The 19,762-nt window shown below is 42.3% G+C and overlaps 1 protein-coding gene across 1 annotated transcript in view; it reads left to right on the top strand.

Moving 5' to 3' along the window:
• The window catches only part of LOC104127281 (poly(rC)-binding protein 3), a 53,885-nt gene that overhangs the window by 10,113 nt on the left and 24,010 nt on the right, over window positions 1-19,762 (top strand). Inside the window, exons 2-6 of the mRNA XM_035895481.1 lie at window positions 4,253-4,276; window positions 4,375-4,407; window positions 7,476-7,592; window positions 13,778-13,909; window positions 18,046-18,174. Of these exons, the coding sequence (XP_035751374.1) occupies window positions 4,253-4,276; window positions 4,375-4,407; window positions 7,476-7,592; window positions 13,778-13,909; window positions 18,046-18,174 (435 nt within the window). The remainder of the gene's footprint in view (window positions 1-4,252; window positions 4,277-4,374; window positions 4,408-7,475; window positions 7,593-13,777; window positions 13,910-18,045; window positions 18,175-19,762) is intronic.

Below are 19,762 nucleotides of genomic sequence, written 5' to 3'. Positions count from 1 at the left end.
GCAGAGGAGGCCGTGTGCCTGGCTTACACTAGACTCCTAACTTGTAATGAACTGATGTAGGTGACAGACATCCCATCCCTTCAGTCTTACGCAGTTAACTACAGCACAGTTTGGTGTCTGGCAGATCGAGAAACATTTTCTGAAGACAATAAAGCCCTCAAAGTAACCTTGGCTAGACATATTGATAAAACTTGAGAGTCATAAAAATGATGTTAGGTACCTCATTAAGCACTAAATGTAATTTAGGATGATATAAGAATCTATATGAAACAAATATTGGACTGTATAAAGAAACATTAAAGGTTTGATGAAGTAGCATTGGTAGCTGGGAGAATGAGGTGTAAAGAGTCTTCTGATATAATCTGTGGCTGAACTAGGTTTCTCATCATGATTAAAGACATGATCTGTTGTCACCAGTACTTATGGGAGCTTTCCTAGAAACAGTTAAGGCCACAAAAAAGTCTGAAGTGACACGTTTAGAACCATTCTAGATTTTTTTTGTTGTTTTTTAGTAATTTGTATGGATCAAAAATTCTGAAAAATAGGAACATCCATGTGAATTTAATGTTTCTTTCTCCCCCTGCACCCTTCCCTCACATTTCCAAGCAGAATCCCAGCTCCTAGTGCAGGGGGGGAGGTGGCTTTTGCTTGGGTGTTTTAAAACTGCCTCCTTATAGAATAAGCTTTAAATTCACCTTTTGAGGAGAGGAAGGTTTGAAGTGATCCATAGCATTACAGTGACATTTGCTAGCATGTTCCAAGGAACTGGTCACCAGTCTCGTTGAAATATTTTTTCTCAGTGGGCTTCACACTGTTCGCTCAATTCTTCGGCAGCTTGTACTCCTTGGTAATAGCAAGGTGATGATCAGTCAGGTAGAATTCCTGTCCCCACTGAAATCAATAACAAAATTCCCACAGACCTCAATGGAACAAGCAGCTTGAGCATCCTAATATTTTATGCTTTACTCTGCTTGTTTAAATACTCTCAATTTCCTTGTTTGAAATGGACCGTCTTTTTTACTAGGGCTGCAAACAGCATATTGCTTTTCTGTTTCCAAAGCGAAAGTATCTTTTCCTGTTTCCAGGGATGTTATCTGTGTACTTATTAGCCATGATCCATCCATCCATTTCTGAAAGAACAGTATCTGTCATTGGTTGTCTGGTTGATATCAGGATGATCAAATGGATTGGGACAGATTTCACGGTTAGTGTATAGTGGCAGAGCCTTGCAGGTTCAAGACCAGGCCTACAACTTCTAGTGAAACTTTAAATATACAAAACCCGAAATTATACCACAGACTACAATACAATTGCTTGTCCATGGCAATAGAAACACGGTACGCTCACCCATAGCAAAAGGTCTTTCTCCGTCCTAAGAATCTGTTTTATGAAAGAAATTATTTCTGAAAGCTGGGACTGAGAAGAATGGAAGAAGTTTTCAAGGTAAAACTGCTGAACATGCTGAGTGGGCAGATGGGAACTACTAGTCACGAGGGGTTCCCAAGGCTTATCATCATTGAGAGTCTTACTCCCTGTATTGTTTAATCCCATTCAACAGTTATGGGCATGTTGGCAGATTTACAACAATAATATAAAAAAATAGTAAGATCTTAAAAATTTTGTGGAATGGGTGTCCCAGATTTGTGTCACTTCTAACAAAAAAGCTGCACATTCATTAGAGAGCCTACACAGCGTGCTGGTACAGCTGTCTCAGCCACGGGAAAAGGCATGACCTAAACCTACGTATCAAGAGACACAGGATAATTTGGTCACAAGACAGAAAAGTGCATCGAGTCCACTTCATTAATTCCTCTTCTCACAGAGCTGCTTCTTTGCATTGTATGTGCAGATGTACAGACATCTCACAGTCCCAGATGGACACAGGAAGCTTTAGCAAGAACTGTCGCACAACTGTGTGACATGTAAGGGTCTTCTGTACAGCAGCCAGCAGAACTACAAGTTTGCAAAGCAGATACCTCTGGAAGTTTTGCAAAGTCTGTCTGGACAGTATCTGTTCTCTGGCCAGCATGTACAAGAGAGCAGAATCCCGTCTTGGAAGAGAAGTAGAAAGGGAAATGGGAAACAGAAAAAGTAAAGTTTGAAAACAAACATGAAAAGGGGCCTCACTGGGTTGAGGAACCTCGTGGCTAGTTGGACTCTGACTTCAGTGGGTATAAGGCCGTGCTTGAAGAATCACAGACCCATGGAGGTTGGAAGGGACCCCCAAAGGTCTCCAGTCTGACCTCCTGAATCAAGCACATCCCATTGGAGCAGGTTACTCAGGGCCTTGCGTAGGCTGGGTTTGGACACCTTCAAGGATGGAGACTCCACAGCTTCTCTGGGTGCCTGTTCCAGTGTCCAGCCATCCTCGTGGTAATTTTTTTTTTTTATAGAATCAGAGAATGTTTTGGGTTAGAAGGGACCTCTAGAGGTCCTCATGTTGAGCAGGAATTTGATGTTGCAACTTGCTTTCCTTATTGTATACTGCAATATATCCCTGCCAAGTCTTCTCTTCCTAAGGTTGAACAAACACAGTTCTCTCAGCCTTTCCTCACGTGTCCCGTGCTCCAGTCCCCTGACCATCTTGTTGGCCTGGCATTGGATTCACTTCAGTGTGTCCTGTCCATCTTGTACTGGCACCCCAAACCAGGACACGATCCTCCAGGTGTAGTCTCACAAACACAAGAAGGCAAGAATTGTTTGCCCCAGCCTGCTGGCTACACTCATACTAATACAGCCCAGCATTTGGTTGATCAGGGAGGCACTGCTGATGCACTCATGTACTCATGTTAGAGTTGTGCACTGGGACCCTCAGGACTTTTTTTTGCAAAGCCAGTCTGTATGTAGCAAGTTTTTGCCCAGCTCGTCCTGCTGCATGGGCTTGTTCCATCCAAGACATGGGAGTTTTCATTTGGCTTTGTTGTACTCCCTGAGGTTTCTCTCAGCCCATTTCTCCAGCCTGTGACTCCAAATAGCAGCCTTGTCCAGCAGTGTTTTGACTGTTCCCCCAGTCTGGTGTTATCAACAGACTTGCACAGAGTGCAAAGGAACCATAAGCCGAAGTTCTTCACTGAGATAGGTCTTCTCACTGAAAAGTCTTTATGTCTTGTGAGCAGGATGTGAGGAGTTGCAAGCACAAGCAGCTTCACGTTATGAGCTTATAAATAACATTCCGGTGAGAAATAGCTCTCTCAAGGTCACTGCACGTAGTCCTCTACTGCAGGGTGAAGTTAGTACCACTTTATCACGAGTCCGTCATTGGATAGAGCAATGGAGGACAATTTCTTGAATTTGATTTACTCTTTGGACTGTGTTTCAGGATGTGTTTCAGGACTTAAGTATATAGACTGGGGGAGGGAAGGGAAACTGTATATCATCTGTCTGGGGCAGATCAGCCATGTGAGACAGTCTTTAACCATTGGAGTAGATTTCACAGTCTGAGTATAGGAGAGGAGTTTGTTTTCCTTTAGCTGGTCTCCTCTCCATCAGATGATTTCCAGTCTGATATGATCACATCTGTGTGATTTGTGTAACGTGTCCAGATTATTCATTTTAGAGTTATTAGCTTCATTTTTGCTATCTGTTGGTTTTATGCACTGAGCTTTTAACCCTTGGGATGTTCCCAGAACTGCCAAATTGTTCCCCTATTGTGTGTTCGCACTGACATTTCTTAGTATTTTCTGTCCCTTCATGGAAGGTTGTGGGCGCCCAATAGCAATTCCCAAATCCCTAAAAAGTGATTAGCAATTATTGTTCTGTAAGTGCTTAATCAGGAGATTAAGACAGGCCACCAGGTGTTTATGCAATAACGCTCGGTAGCATGGAAATTCAGCTCTAGCTATTGCATGGCGTAAGGAGGGTAAATGCCTGCCCTCAGAGAGATCAGCAATTATTTTGATGCTGGTATTGTATCCCATTTTCTCTAGCAGGTTGTGCAGTTCTATTATTTTTGAACTTTTCATTACCTGATAGGGGTTTATCTGTGTTTATAGCAGCAGGATTGATCAGTAACCACAAGATCAGTTTCTGTTAAAGGTATTTTTCTTGCACAATCAGTAAGTTGCAAAGCCGCGTTTTTAGTCCGCCCCTTTGTATCAAACATGGCATATTTGTATACAGCAGCAATGGAAGGGGGCTACGCTTCACATTGCAGGTTTGAAATAAGTGATAGCGAAATAGCTTAGGAGCAGAGCAAATGCTCTTCTGTGGCAAATCGTACCATTCACAGTGTCTTTTTTCTTTTCTGTTTCAGGAGGTTGGAAGCATTATCGGAAAGGTCAGGAAATTACTTTCTCTCTTTATTTTCATGTCAAAATATTGTGTATCGATTCACTTCATCAGCCCAGGCTAACTTTTCTTCTGTTTCTTTAACAGAAAGGTGAGACAGTTAAGAAGATGAGGGAGGAGGTAAGACAAGCCTTGATGTCTTTACTTGCCTTTCTTTCCAGCTCAGAGAACAGGGAAATACAGTGTGCACAGACCGATACTGCCATCAAGTGGGCACTTAATTTAACATCACCATTCTTTGCAAATGGTGGTGTACAAGTGTGCCGGCCTAAATTAAACATCCTTGTTAATGTAACCAACCTCCTTATCGCCTCAGCAGTCTGGAGCCTTTCATTCCCAGAGCAATATGCCTGCTGCTGTCTTGTCTCAGGAACAACTTCACCAGCATGATTCTGTGCATCAAAACCACTGTATCTTTCTTTAGCATACCAACATGCGTCCTGCATGTGGCTTGGCCTGTTGGTAGAGAGCTTCTAAAATCTGAAACCAAGCATTAGACTGGTGCTACCTAAAGTTTGAGGGCAGACACATGCTTCAGCAGAGCTGGAACCAGACTGGCATAAGCCAAAGTATCCCTCTACCATCTCTTGGCAAATCCTTAACTTTTTGTGGTTTTGCAGCTATGAGTAGGATGTGGACAGGGTAGACCTGCACACCCACCATTCATGTCCTTTTTAAAGGTTGTAAACACAAAAAGGCTAACTAAAACATGGCACTGCCTAAGCCTCAGTCTCCCCAGTGTATGCAGGCTTCTTTCCCTGCTGCGCAGCAAAGCTGCACTGTCTCCAGAGGTTTGTGCCCAGGTGGAAGTTACAGACCCACATTTGTCCTGCAAGGCAGCACATCTCACCTGGAGATCCACGTAATTTTCCCTCTTTGAAGCAAGTGCTAAAAACATAACTCAGAAGACAAATCCTGCTGTTTAAATCTTTAGGAGTGCAAAATGTATAGAGGATGCCTCAAGAAAAGTCAATTTGGTTCTGGTAAATCTACAGTGCATTACTTTGTTAGCTGCTTTGTTGTTTTATACGCTGGTAGAAGGTCTGTGGCGGGGAAATCTCAAAGTATTTCTAGTAAAGAAAATTGCCGAGATCCATCTTTAAATATACACAACAGGGAGTTCATTGTCAGGCTGGCTGAGTTCAGAGCTCCTTTTTTGATGATAAGAGCTTTCACCCGTGTTTTCACACATAAGTACATTTGCTAAGACTGAATAAAAATACAAGGAAAAAATGTGTCCAATATACTAGATAATCCTGCCAGTTAATTAAACACATTTTAGTTTAATTGCTAATTATGATCATGGGCAGATATCTTTGGATATAAATTGCATGCACAAAAGGGAAGCCATCACTGGAGAGTGCTCCTGACTTCTGAGTTAAACATCTTAGAGAAGAGTTATGATCCCTTGGTTAGTTTTTCTAGATAAATACCAAATGTTGTTCTTCTACTCCTGAAAACCTACTGTCATGTACACGTGGTCACAAGAGGCTTTATTTGTTTGGTTGGTTTTTTTAAAATAAAGGAATTATATGCATCTTTATATCAGCACAGGACTAAGAGGCTGTGTCTCCACATGATGATAACCTGGTCCTCCTTTAAATGACTACCTACTTTGGTACTTCTTTAGAAGCAAAATGCAACTTTAATTTTACCTTCCTGACAGACGTGGCAAGTTGCACACCATCTTTATGGAATGAAATGCAACTCTGTCTTCCTCTGTCGTTAGGGAAATACCAGAGACAACTTTGGGCCTAAAGAAAAGTACAAAAACCTCGCTTCTGTGCCCTGTGGGTGTTAACTTCCTACACAAACATGGAAGGCGGCCACATGACATTTTAATTGCCATAGCTCTCTTTTGACCGGTCATCTATCGGAGGAGTAGCCTCTGTCAATTTTGGCTTTTCCCACCGCCCCGGCCCCGCCTGTGGTGGTGGCAGCCAGACCTTGCCACCAGCAGGAACGAGCCCTGGGCCCTGATCTCCTTCCTCATCCTCTGCTGGTGTTTGAGGGGGGCAAGCGCCACTCGGGTTGCCTGTCAGAAGAGGTGCCTGCTGCCCTTTCTTATCTACAAACGCCGAGTATGTCCACCAGCCAAGACCATGGCAGCAAGATTTTTATATCAGTAGTGTTTTGTTTTGGTTTTTTCTCTTGCTGTGTTTGGTTGCTGTCGTGTGGGGGAATACGGTATCTTGCTGTTGATCAGCCATATGCACATGAATAAAGGCACAGACAGAGAGCACACCGGCTGTTTGGTGGTAACCCTGAAGGCAAAGGGCCAGATTAACCCAGATTATCTCATGCTTGCTACAGGCCCAGGTCCTCGAGAAGGTCAGTGCCTGTGGATGAGGCTCCAGTGACTTGTTAGACTGCACAAACACATTTCTGTGCCTTAAACCTCAGAGAAAGCATAGGGTGGGTCTTACCTCAACAGGCTTTGTTCATTATCTACACCAAGATCCTCTTATATTTACATAGCCTCTATATTTACATCTACTTTAGGGGTTTTCTCTGCACTGCCACATTGACATAAAGAGGACTAAGTATATCTGAGAGCAATGCTGGCTTGTCTCCAAGACTTACCGTTTCCTAACTCCTTCCAACAGTCTCCTTGCCTTAAGGAGATACCGCCATCACTGTTGCCTGTCCTACTGCTACTCCTTTGAAGAGTTGTTCAGTGCATATTAATTGATTGCCTTCACATGAGACACATCTATACGGAACCTTCTCCACAGTGCAAAGTGATGCCTCAGCTAGACAGACCGAGCCCTGCCTTTGGGTCTTCAAATCACAGAGGTGCATCTTTCCCGGGAGATGCTGATGCTCCCTGGAGACAACCACCTCATCTGAAATTCCGCAGCTCTGGTCCTACTTAAGGTTAACCCTGCAAGAGGGAACGGAAGAGACTTGATTATGCAATTATTTGCAACTTTGAGTTGCAGAGGTGCTATCTGCATACTGAGATGAAACCTGTATAAGTATTTACCCAGACAGAATCCGGCTTCCCGCAGTCAGATGAATTTTTGGAGTGCGATCAGTTTATGCTGAAATTATATGATGTTGGGGCTGTAGTTGTAGCAGTGTGAATTAGATGCCTCAGGATATTCCTTCCCAAATTATATCCCTAATCCTACTTAGTTTGCTCCCTGGGAAGTATAAATTTGAAAAATATTTGTTCTTTTTGACAGAGTGGTGCTCGAATCAATATTTCAGAAGGCTCCTGTCCAGAGAGAATTGTGACAATAACGGGCCCAACAGACGCAATTTTTAAAGCTTTTTCTATGATTGCACTAAAATTTGAAGAGGTAAGCAAATAAAATATGGTTTTTTCTCTCTTCAAGTTGAAATACAAACACTGAATTTTCTGATGTTTGCTTTAATGTTAAATATGATTTGTTTAATGTTCTATTTAATAGCAATGAAAGTGGTTGTATTTTTATAAATGCTTTTGGCAGTAATGCTGAATGGGTCAATTTACAAGCTGTTTGATCATTTCTTTTGCTTTTTGGAGGCTTCAGGGAAAAGCAATTGCTTCTAGTAATGTGCACTAATGGTAGGAAAAATGTCTTGGAAAATTTCTGGTCCCATTGTGGATTTGATTTGAAAAGAATAATTGCCTAACTTTTAGCTCTGTTTTTATATTATTCCATTTGGTATTGATGTAAATTTTATATATGTCAAAATGAATATATAGTTCATTCAACTAGAAAATTTTTATTTTAAAAACAAACTATATGACTACCAGTTACCATATTTAAAGCTTGGCTTTTAAAATTAATTAAAATAAAGGCACTAGGAGTAAGTGAGGCGAGAGCTCTCAATTTACTGTAGAATTACAGTTCTGTGCAGATATGTACCTAAAGTGCTGGGATCTTTTCAAGTTTCATGGACCAACTATGATTAGTTATGGTCACTGCTTTAAGGGGAAACCTCACAGAAAAGGCAGCAGGCTACAGAAGATGAACCCTGGCCACTCAGGGGAGGATTTAACTCCCTCAACGTTCAAAAATCAGACGTCCAGTCCAGACATCTCCCCTGTCCCCTGTGGAGAGACAGAGGCCCCTGCAAAAGGCAATTTACCTTCTGCTGAAGGAAGAGCCTGCAGATAGGTGGGCTGAATCACCTGCAGCAGGAGAAAGGGGCTGTCTCTCCATCTGTACATAAACTAAAGGGGCTTGAATCCCTTTCTTATGAGTACTTATTTCTCCAAGTCAGTGAGGTTGCTCTCCACATCTCCCCATAGCACTGGGAGTTGTTGGCATCCATGGGAAATGTCAGCATGTGCCTGTATTTATCCATGGCAATTGTTCACATTTAGAGTAACAGGACTAGAAGACAGTTTCTGGGTCATCAGATACTGTTGTCTTCTAGCATAGGCAGTATGTCTTGCAACCTCCTTCACAGCATGATCTAGTCAGGTTTTTTCCTACTTTTTCCTGATACTGGATCCACAACCCCAGTTCTCTGATAATTAGACACCTTCTTTTCACTGCTCACTTAAATTTATTCATGAGCAGTTTACACAGCTTTGTTCCTGTGCCAGCATTGGCCATTAGTTTAAATAATTCTTGCCTTTCCATCCCTGAGGATTCCCCTCTTAGACGTATTTCTAGAAACCAGTTTTATCCCTTCACACTCTTGCTTTTGCCAGAGTAAGGGAGCCAAGCTCTGTCTTTCAGAGGACACATTCCCCATTCCTTCGTCACTCTACTGGTCCCTTTCTACGTTTTCCCAGTTACAGTTTGTGTTAAATGTATGTGTTAATTGGGGATGGGTTGCAAATGAAGTTCCATGAGGGGTTATTTAATGGTGCTAACAGTCCTCTGTCCTGGCTATCACACTAACATATCCCTACCGCTGCTGAAAATGCCTCAGCTCCTTCTAGTCTAATGTTTTGCACACAACCATGCTCTGCCTGGCGGGTACCCCCAGCTCCCACTCCGGTGTTTTCAGTGGGAACCTCTTCAGTCTCAGCAGACATTCCTGCCAGCCCCCAAACAAATGACCCTTTTTTTTATACTGGAAACATTAATCCCATTTATATCTCTCCGATCTTCCATGGGTTTTCAGATCTTCCTGTGTGATATTCTAATCTTTCAATATGTTGATGAACTACCCTGGGTTTGTGGCATGGCATATTTTACAAAAACGCTATTTTTTTTTCCTTACCAGTTATTAATGAGGTAATAATGATTTCAGGTTGAATCCTGCAGAACCACACAAGTAATAGTCTCCAGCCCGATTTTAAAATTACCTGTTTCCACCTCCTTCTCAGCTTTATCTGCTACCCATCTCGTACCGATCCTGTTTCTTCTAGCTTAAGAGGCAGCTTCATGTATTGTACCTTACCCTCCAGTCCTTGGAGACCTGGAGAGAGCAGTCTCACAAAAACATGCTCTGCTTAAGGCCTTATCCTAAAGGGATGTAATGAGGGAATAATTAACGGAGGCAATCCCTGCCAGTTCTCACCAAAACAAGTACCCAGTGGAAGTCTGCATTTCTCATAAAAACACCAAACACTGCACGGCATCAGATCCCCACCCCACCACCCACCACGTTATCTTTGAAAGCACTGTAGCTAGCAATAGGCAAAGAAATCCGAAAATCAGGCATCTGACTGGATTTTATGCATATTTACCCTTGTAGAATTTAGAGGGTAGTTTGGTCTCTGCATGTGGATATTAGCAAAGGGGTATTGGCACTCGTTGCTTATAAGGTACTGCAGTTATATTCTGAAATATCTGTATTTATTTTTATGTAATTGGCTTCTGGTATATTTAAAAGAACAGTGGTAGACAAGTCTCATACAATCAGTTAGGTTTCCTATAATTGTTCCTGTGGATAAAATAAGGTAGCTGTAATACTTTGGAGGCCAAATAAAGTACTGTTTCAGAAATTACAAACGATCTAGCTAACAAATGTTATTTTTCGTGCATATCTTTTGGAGATTTCATCAGCCACTTAAAAAATTGAAAATCCCAGAGCAGACAGTGCCTGGGCCAGCTCTGGTTATCACAGCTACCTTCAAACAGAACAAAAAAAGATGCATGTGTGAGACTGATGGTTTGAGGGATTTTTTGGTATTTGTTATGCATGCCCACATGAAGCATTTTGATATGAAGCTCTTGAATCCTTAATTTCAACCCTACAGCTGTATAGCTGGGGATAAGCAGGTCTAGGAAGACATGGAAGCCCTGGCATGCTTTTCTAAAGTTAGCAAAATTCTCAAAATGCCTCAGATAGATAGATAGAAAAAAAGGAAGATCTGGAGAAGTGCTCTCTGTGTGGTTGCTCTGAAGCCTTATATCACTCTGCTTCAACAGCCTTCCTAATAAAAGTTGATTTTCTAGCAGCCTGATGATGAATTTACAAGCTAGGTAGGTAATTACATAAACAACTGAAGTATTCACTGCAGAGTCGAAAAAACAGTTGTTAAAAAATGGCACTAACCCAGGCAGACCACTGGAGTTGCAAGGGAGGACATTTTAGAGCAGTGATTTCCAGATTGGAGGCTGAGACCCAAGAAATGCAGCTGTAAGTTCCCTGGTGAGTGGGGCAGCTCTGGTTTGGGGTATAAATGTGCATAATCCACTGGAAGCACATGGTAGTTAAGTGCTGGAAAAACCAGCAAGAAGAGCTCAGTGGTCAGATCTTCTCCAAATACATAAGAAAAAGTTTGGCAGAATCCTTGTTCATTTGCAAACATTTATGAAGAAATTGCTCAGCTCTAGGAGTAAGGAGGAGAGGAAGGCAAGGTGATGAAAGCAATTGAGATGGTGCCTTTTTGACAAATGCTAACTCCTGCTGCTATGACTAAGGTGAATCCTGTGATGGTCATTACCAAGTAAGGAGTCACCTCATAGACTCGTACTTGCTGTGGAAATTGGCAGGTTTAACATTTCATTTAGAAACCAGCAAAGAAGAATTTCGATACGTTTTTCCCTGGAGGTTCGGTAGATTCCTGAGCTGCCAAGTTTGCTTGCCTTGGGAAGTCTTGGACACTGGGATGCCAGGAGCTAGGGATGCTGCAGGGCTTCAACACTGGGAGCTGGCTCTCCCACTACTTCCAGTCTCCTGGTTAGCCCTTCCTGGCTGAGGAGCAGCCCAGGCAAGCAGGCAGAAAGCCATGCAAGGTCCGGCTCTGCTGTCTGCCAGAGCCCTGAGGAAATGGATGCAGTGCCACAGAAAGTTACAGGTTAAAGAAATAGGAGTCTCCCGGTTTGAAAGATGGCTGCTCTGTGGGAAAGTCTCCAGCTAGCGCTACTTGGGAGCCTGCAGTTCTGGAAGGGTTTTTTTTTCTGCTCATTTCTCTTTTGTTCTGTTTTTAAGTCGGACAAACTCCTTTATGCACTCCACACTGCTGACCCTCCGTGTTTAGATTTTGCTCTTTTTAAATAATGAGGAGAAAATAAAGAGAATAGCAGCTTCCAACTTTTGTGAAATGCTTTTGAAGGCAGAAGTGCAGTGAAGGCCAGGCCACATATGATATGGAAGTGGGAGACATTATCAGGGTCATGCTGGGTGGCCAAAGAACGTTATTTACCTACATCTGGATGATCGTCTGCCTCCACCTGCCACAAATGTGATACAGAGAGATGGCATCTTCCAGCTGAAAAATTGGTGTGACTTGCTCTTTATTTCAGATGCACAGGTGCTGCAAAATTTCGTTATCCCTCTCACTTTATTTCAGATTGCATCTCTCACTGACACAGGCACTAAGCAAAATGTGAGTTACTGGCTGTCAGAGGAATGATCTGATAGCTGTCCTGTGGCATGCAGCAATGCCTCATTCCATTCAAGATTTTTTTTTCTTCTCTTTTAAGCTAAGCAAGGTCACACTGAGCCATTTCTTGCATGGAAGAATGCTGCCATCACAAATGCAGAGGTACTGCAGGAATCAGTGCTGGTGTCACTGAGCTCCCACACCAGTTCAACAAGGCATGCAGAGTTGTTTAAAGTACTTTAAAGTATTTTTTTTTTTTTAATCTGGGGTCCTGATCACACAGTATAGCACCCTTTTTTTTTTTTAACAAGCGGTAGTATTCATAAGTGCAAATCATAGAATCATAGAGTCGTCTAGGTTGGAAAAGACCTTTAAGGTCATCTAGCCCAACCATTAACCTAGCACTGCCATCCCACCACTAAACCATGTCCCTAAGCACCTCATCTACCCATCTTTTAAATACCTCCAGGGACGGGCACTCGACCACCTCCCTGGGCAGCCTGTTCTAGAGCCTGACAACCCTTTCTGTGACGAAATTTTTCCTGATGTCCAACCTAAACCTGCCCTGGCGCAGCTTCAGACCATTTCCTCTCATCCTATCGTCCCTTACCAGGGGGGAAGAGGCTGACCCCAAATGTAGGGAATCACATCAGTTCTGTCTGCTGGAGCTCTTGTTGCGTCACAAATGAATTAAATGAACATGAAACACATGTTTTCTGTCATTCCTGTCCTAATATTTTGGGTAGCATTTCTGTGAAGAGTGCAATAGCTGTGCCATGCCACCTCACAGATGGATGAGGTGGTCTTTTCAGGTCACAGCTAGTGTTAGCAAACCACACTGAGATTCTCATGAGTTGTTGGGCAGGTGCCCTGCAGCTCATGGCTTTTTTTTTTTTATGACCCTAAGTGCTCTCAACAGCATCCCGTTGATCAGTGGGAAGATAAGCTTTGTCTTTTCCTCTGTGATAGCAACTGTAGAGGGATTGTTTTGTCTTGCCTAGAAGATTTTGAACAAACAAAATATATTTAAAACAGTGTAAGCCTTGCAACAAGTAGTGTCTTGAAATGCTCACGAGAACATACAGTGTAGTCTCATTGGATAATGAGATACATGGATATAGGTTACATTACCTGGATACAGGTAATTGCTGTTCTGCTGAGCTCTTTGTACTCTGGTTACATAGCTGTGATGGAAACGATTTTATAAATTATGTAGCACTACAAATACTTACGGATCTGCTACAAAAGAGAAATTAAGCCTGGGGGGCAGCAAAATATTTATCAAAATAATGTGATTTTCTCTGCTTCAGGTTATTCACAGATTCTTTTTTAACCTTTTTTTCTTCATATCAAACCTAACAAGAAATTGTGTGAAATGTAAAGACATATACAGTAGAAATGTTCTAATTGAGATGGTGGAAAAGAGACAAAATCAGGATTTGGGGGTCTGTGAACTCAAAAGCCCCTTTGTCTTTTCCACCTGTTTTGGCTGGTCTAATGACAGATACAGTCTCCTGCTCTGAGTCTTGCCTCAGAGGCTGTCCCCTGGTCCCACAGCGTGGACCTGCAATGCCAGACAGCAAAATGGTTTGTGCTTACGGTGTATCCCTGGCAGAGCCGTCGGCTTTACCTGCAACAGAAACAAACCTCGACTAGCTGCAGGCTCCCCAGGTCTTCATGAACAGCCCAGGCATGTGCTCTGAGGCCTTCAGTGCTTACCAGGAATGACAAACCCTCCACTGATTCCCACTGATGTTGTGATTACAGGACATAAACGCTTCAATGACAAACAGCACGGTGACTAGCAAACCGCCTGTAACACTGCGGCTCGTCGTCCCGGCAAGTCAGTGTGGGTCCCTTATAGGAAAAGGAGGTTCCAAAATCAAAGAAATCAGGGAGGTAAGTCTTGGGATGTCTGCTGCGAGCACTGGCTGGCTCGGCATCCTACCGCAGTGTGCCCTGCCACCACCGGCCGCTGCACTTCACTTATCGCGCGAACGTGAGCTTGTGCTGAGTGAAAAGCCTGGAAAAGCCTTGCTCTGGGGGAAGCAGGTACAGCTGTGCTGTACCCTCTACCTTCCTTGGAGCTAAGGACTGTGTGTGAAATAAAGAAACAGCTTTACGACATATTAGGCTCTGATGCACAGTTTAGCAAAGCAACAGGCTAGAGACAGAAATGGGTCATCCAGTTTCTCTTCTGGCACAACCCCCTCCCCAGCAATACTCAGGTGATTCCAAGTTGGAGCATCGCGGCCATTTCCAAATTAGCTACCACCCTTGCAGCCTGTGAAAGGCCCAAGTAGCCCTGGGGAGTCCAGGTTAGTAGATCAAATGCTTGATCTACTTTTTAGAAAAAATGTATTTTCATACTCCTTTCCTATTTCTCCCTAACCTCACTGTGCCACAGGTGACCTGTTTTCATGTATTCCAAACCCATGTTGATTTTTTTTTTTCATTCAGACTTTATCTAGAGGTATTCATTCAATGTGTTGTGCTAGCAGACACTTTTTCCTTCAACCAGAAAATGCAAAAATTATCATACGGTGCCAGTTTTAATTCTTCCATGCATGTCTGTAACAACATAGCACATGGCACCCCAAGGATTCAATGTTTGTAATCAGTCAAGCAAGAAAATTAGGTACATGCTTAGTTATGTAGAGAAAATCTGAATAGGACATTTCAGAAAAATGGATTTTTATTCTGGAGAAAGTGACAGTGCTCCTTCTAAACTTGTATTCATTCCAACATGGGATGAGGTGTTGAATATCAAGATAACAGGCTGATCAATTTTTTTTCATTTGAGTATGTCAGAACAGAAGCTTTTTGACAGGCTTTACCAAAGTGAAATTTCCTTTTTTTATCTAAAATGTCGATTCAAGACAGTAGGACAGTGAGGTTTTGCATTTCATTTCAAATATGAAAAAAAGTTGATGGATATTTTTCTATCAAAGAAAATTTGATTCAATGTCAAAAAAGAGTGGAAAATCCTTTGATCAAAATTTTATATCCAGCATTTTCTATGAAATGTTAGTTTATGGTAGCCTTGGAAGAAAAGGTGATTATAGAGGATAGTTAAGGGTCTCATCCTGTTGACTTTCAAGTTCTTCCAAATAATTTCATTTCGATTCCAATTTGATTTGTCCCAGGATTTTTTTTAACAAAGTTCCCTCTGAAGGTTTATCTTCACCTTTCAGGATTTGGCTGCTGCCGAAAGGGTCTTTTCTCTCCTTGCAGTAAAGGGAAGCAAAAGCAGTGTGTATCGCTCCCATTAGCTGACAGAGCTGCCAAAAGCTGTTTCAGAGTTTGTGTTGCCAAGCGAAGAGCATGTTGTTCCTCCACGTGCCTCTTGCTTTGGAAACTGGTTTCATGAAAACATGCATAGGTTGTCTGCTGTAAACTCACAGAAAAACAGTTCAGAGCCCTGCCATTTGAAGGGGGTCTCTCTGCTTACTGAGACCCGCAAATAAAAGGCCATTACAAATCAGATTTTTTTTTTCTTGGAATGCTGTTACTTTATTTTTCATCCAAGAGTCCAGGAGCTGTTCCTCTCAGGAGTCCTTATTGATAAACCAGCTTTTGAGATGTGGGAGAAAGGAGTCACTTGATGACACTGAGGGGAAGGAAACATTACTTCTGTGCAGATGTTAGGGTCATAGAAAACCTTCTCTCTTTTTTTCTTTAATCCCAAAAACACCTTGTCGGAGAATCACAGAATGGCAGGGGTTGGAAGGGACCTCAGGAGATCATCTAGTCCAACCCCCCTGCTAAAGCAGGATCACCTAGAGCAGGTTGCACAGGACATCGTCCAGGCAGGTTTTGAATATCTCCAGAGAAGGAGCCTCCACAGCCCCCCCTGGGCAGCCTGTGCCAGTGCTCTGATAACTTTGTGTAGATGGGAGAAGATGCTTGTGTGTTGAAGTGCATTTCAAGGTGGAAGGAAGGTGTTCGGCTTGCCTTAGGCACAGGACACTTCTGGCCCAGATTCTGCATGACTGCTGGGCTGTTGGTGTTTGCAGCCTGTGAGTCAGGAGTCCTGCCAAGCCGCTGCACATTCTCGCCCTGGCAGGCAGCAGGCGAAGCCAGGCGAAAGCCTTGCCACCAGAGAAGGCAGAGCTACTGTCGGAGCACATGGTCGGAGGCGACCTCAGGTGTCCAGGAGAACTGTCTGGCAGAAGGAATCCAGCCGATTCCTTAGTTGTGTTAAAATAGGAGCAGGCATGAGTGTGAACCGTGTGCTGACGAGTTCTTAGCTCTAGGTTTTACAGCTGCTGATACTTTGGATTTTGTTGTAAATATTGGTAACCTCATCCAGAGCACTGGGTGAGTGTTTTTAGGACTTAGGTTTTTAAAGGTGAGATTGGTCTGTTGGTCGGTGTACATTAAATGACTGAAGTGATTATTCTGGTGAGCATGGTTTCAGAAGCAATTACCCACTGGTGTAGTAAAAAGGAAGTAAAAGGACAGTTTGGCCAAATAGGTGTTTTGATAAGGCTACTGTAGTGAGAAGTCACGCTGCACATTTTCTTAAGCATAAGGGTAATAGGCAAAATATTACTCATTTTTTCGTTGCTGACATATGACCAAAGTCAAAGAATAAACAAGATTGGCACTGGAAGGAAATGTATAAATGACTGCAGTATTTGGCAGAGTATTTTGTGCTAGATGTACAGATACCCAGAACTGTACATTCAGCAGCAAATACAATCAAACAGAAAAAAAGGAGCATCCAGCTCAAGATGTAGCCTAATTTCATCATCACACACAACACACTGAGCAGCAGTTGCATGAGGGATGGTCTCTTGTATTCAGTCATGTGCCCAGGAACAACACGTAGGGTTGCTGTACTATTTTCAAGATAAGATTACAAAAAAGAAAAAAAAAAAAAAGAAGAAAAGCATGACTGATTGATCAAATTATGGCAAAATTCCAAAGCCCGTTACAGAGCAAGGAATTGGTATTGTGGCCTTAAACGGCACTAGTGAACAGAAGATGCAATCAGTAATTTAATCAGTCTCTGGAAAGAATAACATGTGTTGTATGTAACCAGCTGGAAAACAAATTAACTCCTTGCTGACTGACACAAAGTTAATGGTTTACCAAAAACACTTTTTTTAAAAAGCCCAAAATTTTGCATCAGAATAACAGTCAGGAGTAGATTTTGTTTGGAATACGTGAAAGCACTTGCTCAAAATGAAATGCCTGGATTTTTTTCTGTTGACTAAAAAGGTCTTTCAGGATGTTTGTGAAATAATGCCAGGGATTGTTTTGGCCTCATATATTTTTTTCTGTCTTTGGGGTGGGGTTTTTTTGGTTAACTAAGATGCATTAGTGCCAAGATCAAATTTAAAAAAAATAAAACAAAACCGGCTCATTACCTCCTTGTGTTCATTAATGAGCTAAAATTTGATGATGTGCATATATTTAATCAACACTAATTATAATGTAGAAGTGCTTCTGTACCATCCTGAAATATTCCAGAGCATAAGGCAGCCCCGAATTTCATCCAGAGAAACAAGTCAGCCATCAGTGGATTAATGAGCCATTGATCTGCAACTCATTTGATTAGCAGACCTTCTTCAGTTATCAGCATTTTTTTCCTTTCTTTTTTTTTTTAATTATTGAAAAGCACTTCATTTCACCTTTTTCTTTTTTTAAGTCAGCATTGCAACTATCTTTCTTTGAGCGGGTTAAAAGACTTGTCCTGAAATTCGGGTCACAATTTGATTTGCTAACAGCTACTGAGGACTAATCTTCCTAGGACGGGAGTGTTTGCAGATTGGCTTGAACAGGCAAATCCATGTCCTGCCAGACCCCAATTACCCTGTCTGGGCATGGGTTTACATCTGCGTGCTACCAGGTAGCTAGCAAAGAAAAGACAAGAAGTTGGGAGGTGCATCCCCTCCATCACGTCAGTGAAAACACAAAAAGTTAGTTGGGAGGTGCATCCCCTCCATTACATCAGTGAATCACTGGCTTTTGAGAAGTGCCGCTGCCGGCCTGACAGTGACGCTCTCTTTGCTTTGTCTCTGCTCAAGTCCACAGGAGCCCAGGTGCAGGTAGCGGGGGACATGTTGCCGAACTCGACGGAGCGTGCAGTGACTATTTCCGGCACCCCCGACGCCATTATCCAGTGTGTGAAACAAATATGCGTGGTTATGCTGGAGGTGAGTGAGTGCTTGGTGTATCACCTCTCGCTCGGGAGATGCTCAAACACGTTATTAATTTTCAATTGCCCTGCGTTCCCCAGAGGTGCTGCCTGCCCTTCCAGTGCCAGGGATTTCAAGGGGACTCTGTTAGACCATGCCCTTCCTGGTGTTTGAGAGTCTCTTGCAGGAGGGTTTCGAAATCAAAGACTAGGACTGTCATGACACCGTCAAACAGCAGACCAAGTCCAGCATGGAGCTGCAGCCTGCTCTGAGAGAAAACCATTTTATTCTGAGGCAGAATAGGGCAGAAAACATCTAGGTCTTGTTTTAAATAGAAGTAATTCTGACTAGTGTAATTTAGGTTTAGCAGGTCCTTTTAGGGTCAGGTCATTGCATAAGGCCAGGATGTTACATTTTGATAGCAGTTTTTTAGCTCTTTGATCAAATGATACAAAATTAATTTATATAAAAATCTGGACATTTTAACCCTTGCTGAAAATGCCCATAATTTTGCGCAAGTACATTTCTCAACTGATTAAGTTGAATAGAAGTTTGAAAAAAAAAAAAACCCCAGCAAATCAAAATTAAATATTTTGACCTAGTAACCATAATTTTTGGCAAGAAACATGAAACATCTCTGCTTTTATCACATTTTCTGCTGGAAAAATTTCTGCGGTTTTTTGTTTTGGTTTGGCTTTTTACCTAAGTCTTGTCAAGGGCTGTCTCATGATGATCTCTGCCACCTTACTGTTCTGTTATTCTTTAAAGAGAAGAGAAACAGTGCAGTGTTGGAGACAGCACTATGGCTGTTGGCTGTTCAGAAGTATGCAATGCATCAAAATGGCATACAGCCTTTGCATCAAAATGTCACACAGCCTAATGCAAATAAAAGCATAAAAGCTAATAAATCCCCAGTATTTTACTGGGGAAAAGTGGCTCTTGCTTCAGTTTTTGCTGGACTACCGTGAGGAGGGAATTTCTTTCTCAAAATGCAAGAGAACAGAAAGGTAATATTAAAATATAACTTTAGTTTGTTAGAAGTAGACTACGTGATGGCAATAGTTACCAGCTTTGTGAATACAGAGTGTGGTCTATTGTCCAAGTGACATTCGTGGCATAAATAGTTATTTGCTAAAGGAGATGAGAGAAGCCACTTTTCAAAATCAGAGAGACGCAGTCCTATTTTCCCACAGGTAGAGCCACTTTTTGAGTAACCAGTTTTGCCGTAAGAAGTACTTCATTTTAGGATTAGACAAATCACAAGCAGCACTAAGACGACACTGGCTTAACTATAGTTTCCTGCTTCAAACAGGAATGTGTTCTAATTTGCAGCATATATTTAATTTGGCAACAAACACTTTCATTGACATGAAATAGCTAATTATTAATTATTAATTAATGGAAGCGATATTGTTGGTACCTTCTTTAGTTGTCGTTAATGCACTGAAATCAGGGCACAGTTCTGCTAGGTGTTGCATAGACAGCTTGAAGCCTTTTTTACAGACACATGCTCCTCCTTTAATTTACAAGAAGAAAGTTAGCCTCACTCAGGGGTTTTCCCTTTGGGTCCTTGCCTTGGGCTACAGGGAACAAACTCCCTTTTCAT

Source organism: Egretta garzetta, unplaced genomic scaffold (assembly GCF_000687185.1).
Source record: "Egretta garzetta isolate BGI_Z169 unplaced genomic scaffold, ASM68718v1 scaffold405, whole genome shotgun sequence".
NCBI classification, from domain to species: domain Eukaryota; kingdom Metazoa; phylum Chordata; class Aves; order Pelecaniformes; family Ardeidae; genus Egretta; species Egretta garzetta.
Note: the sequence above shows the minus strand (reverse complement) of the source record. Positions and strands in the feature narration are given on the sequence as shown.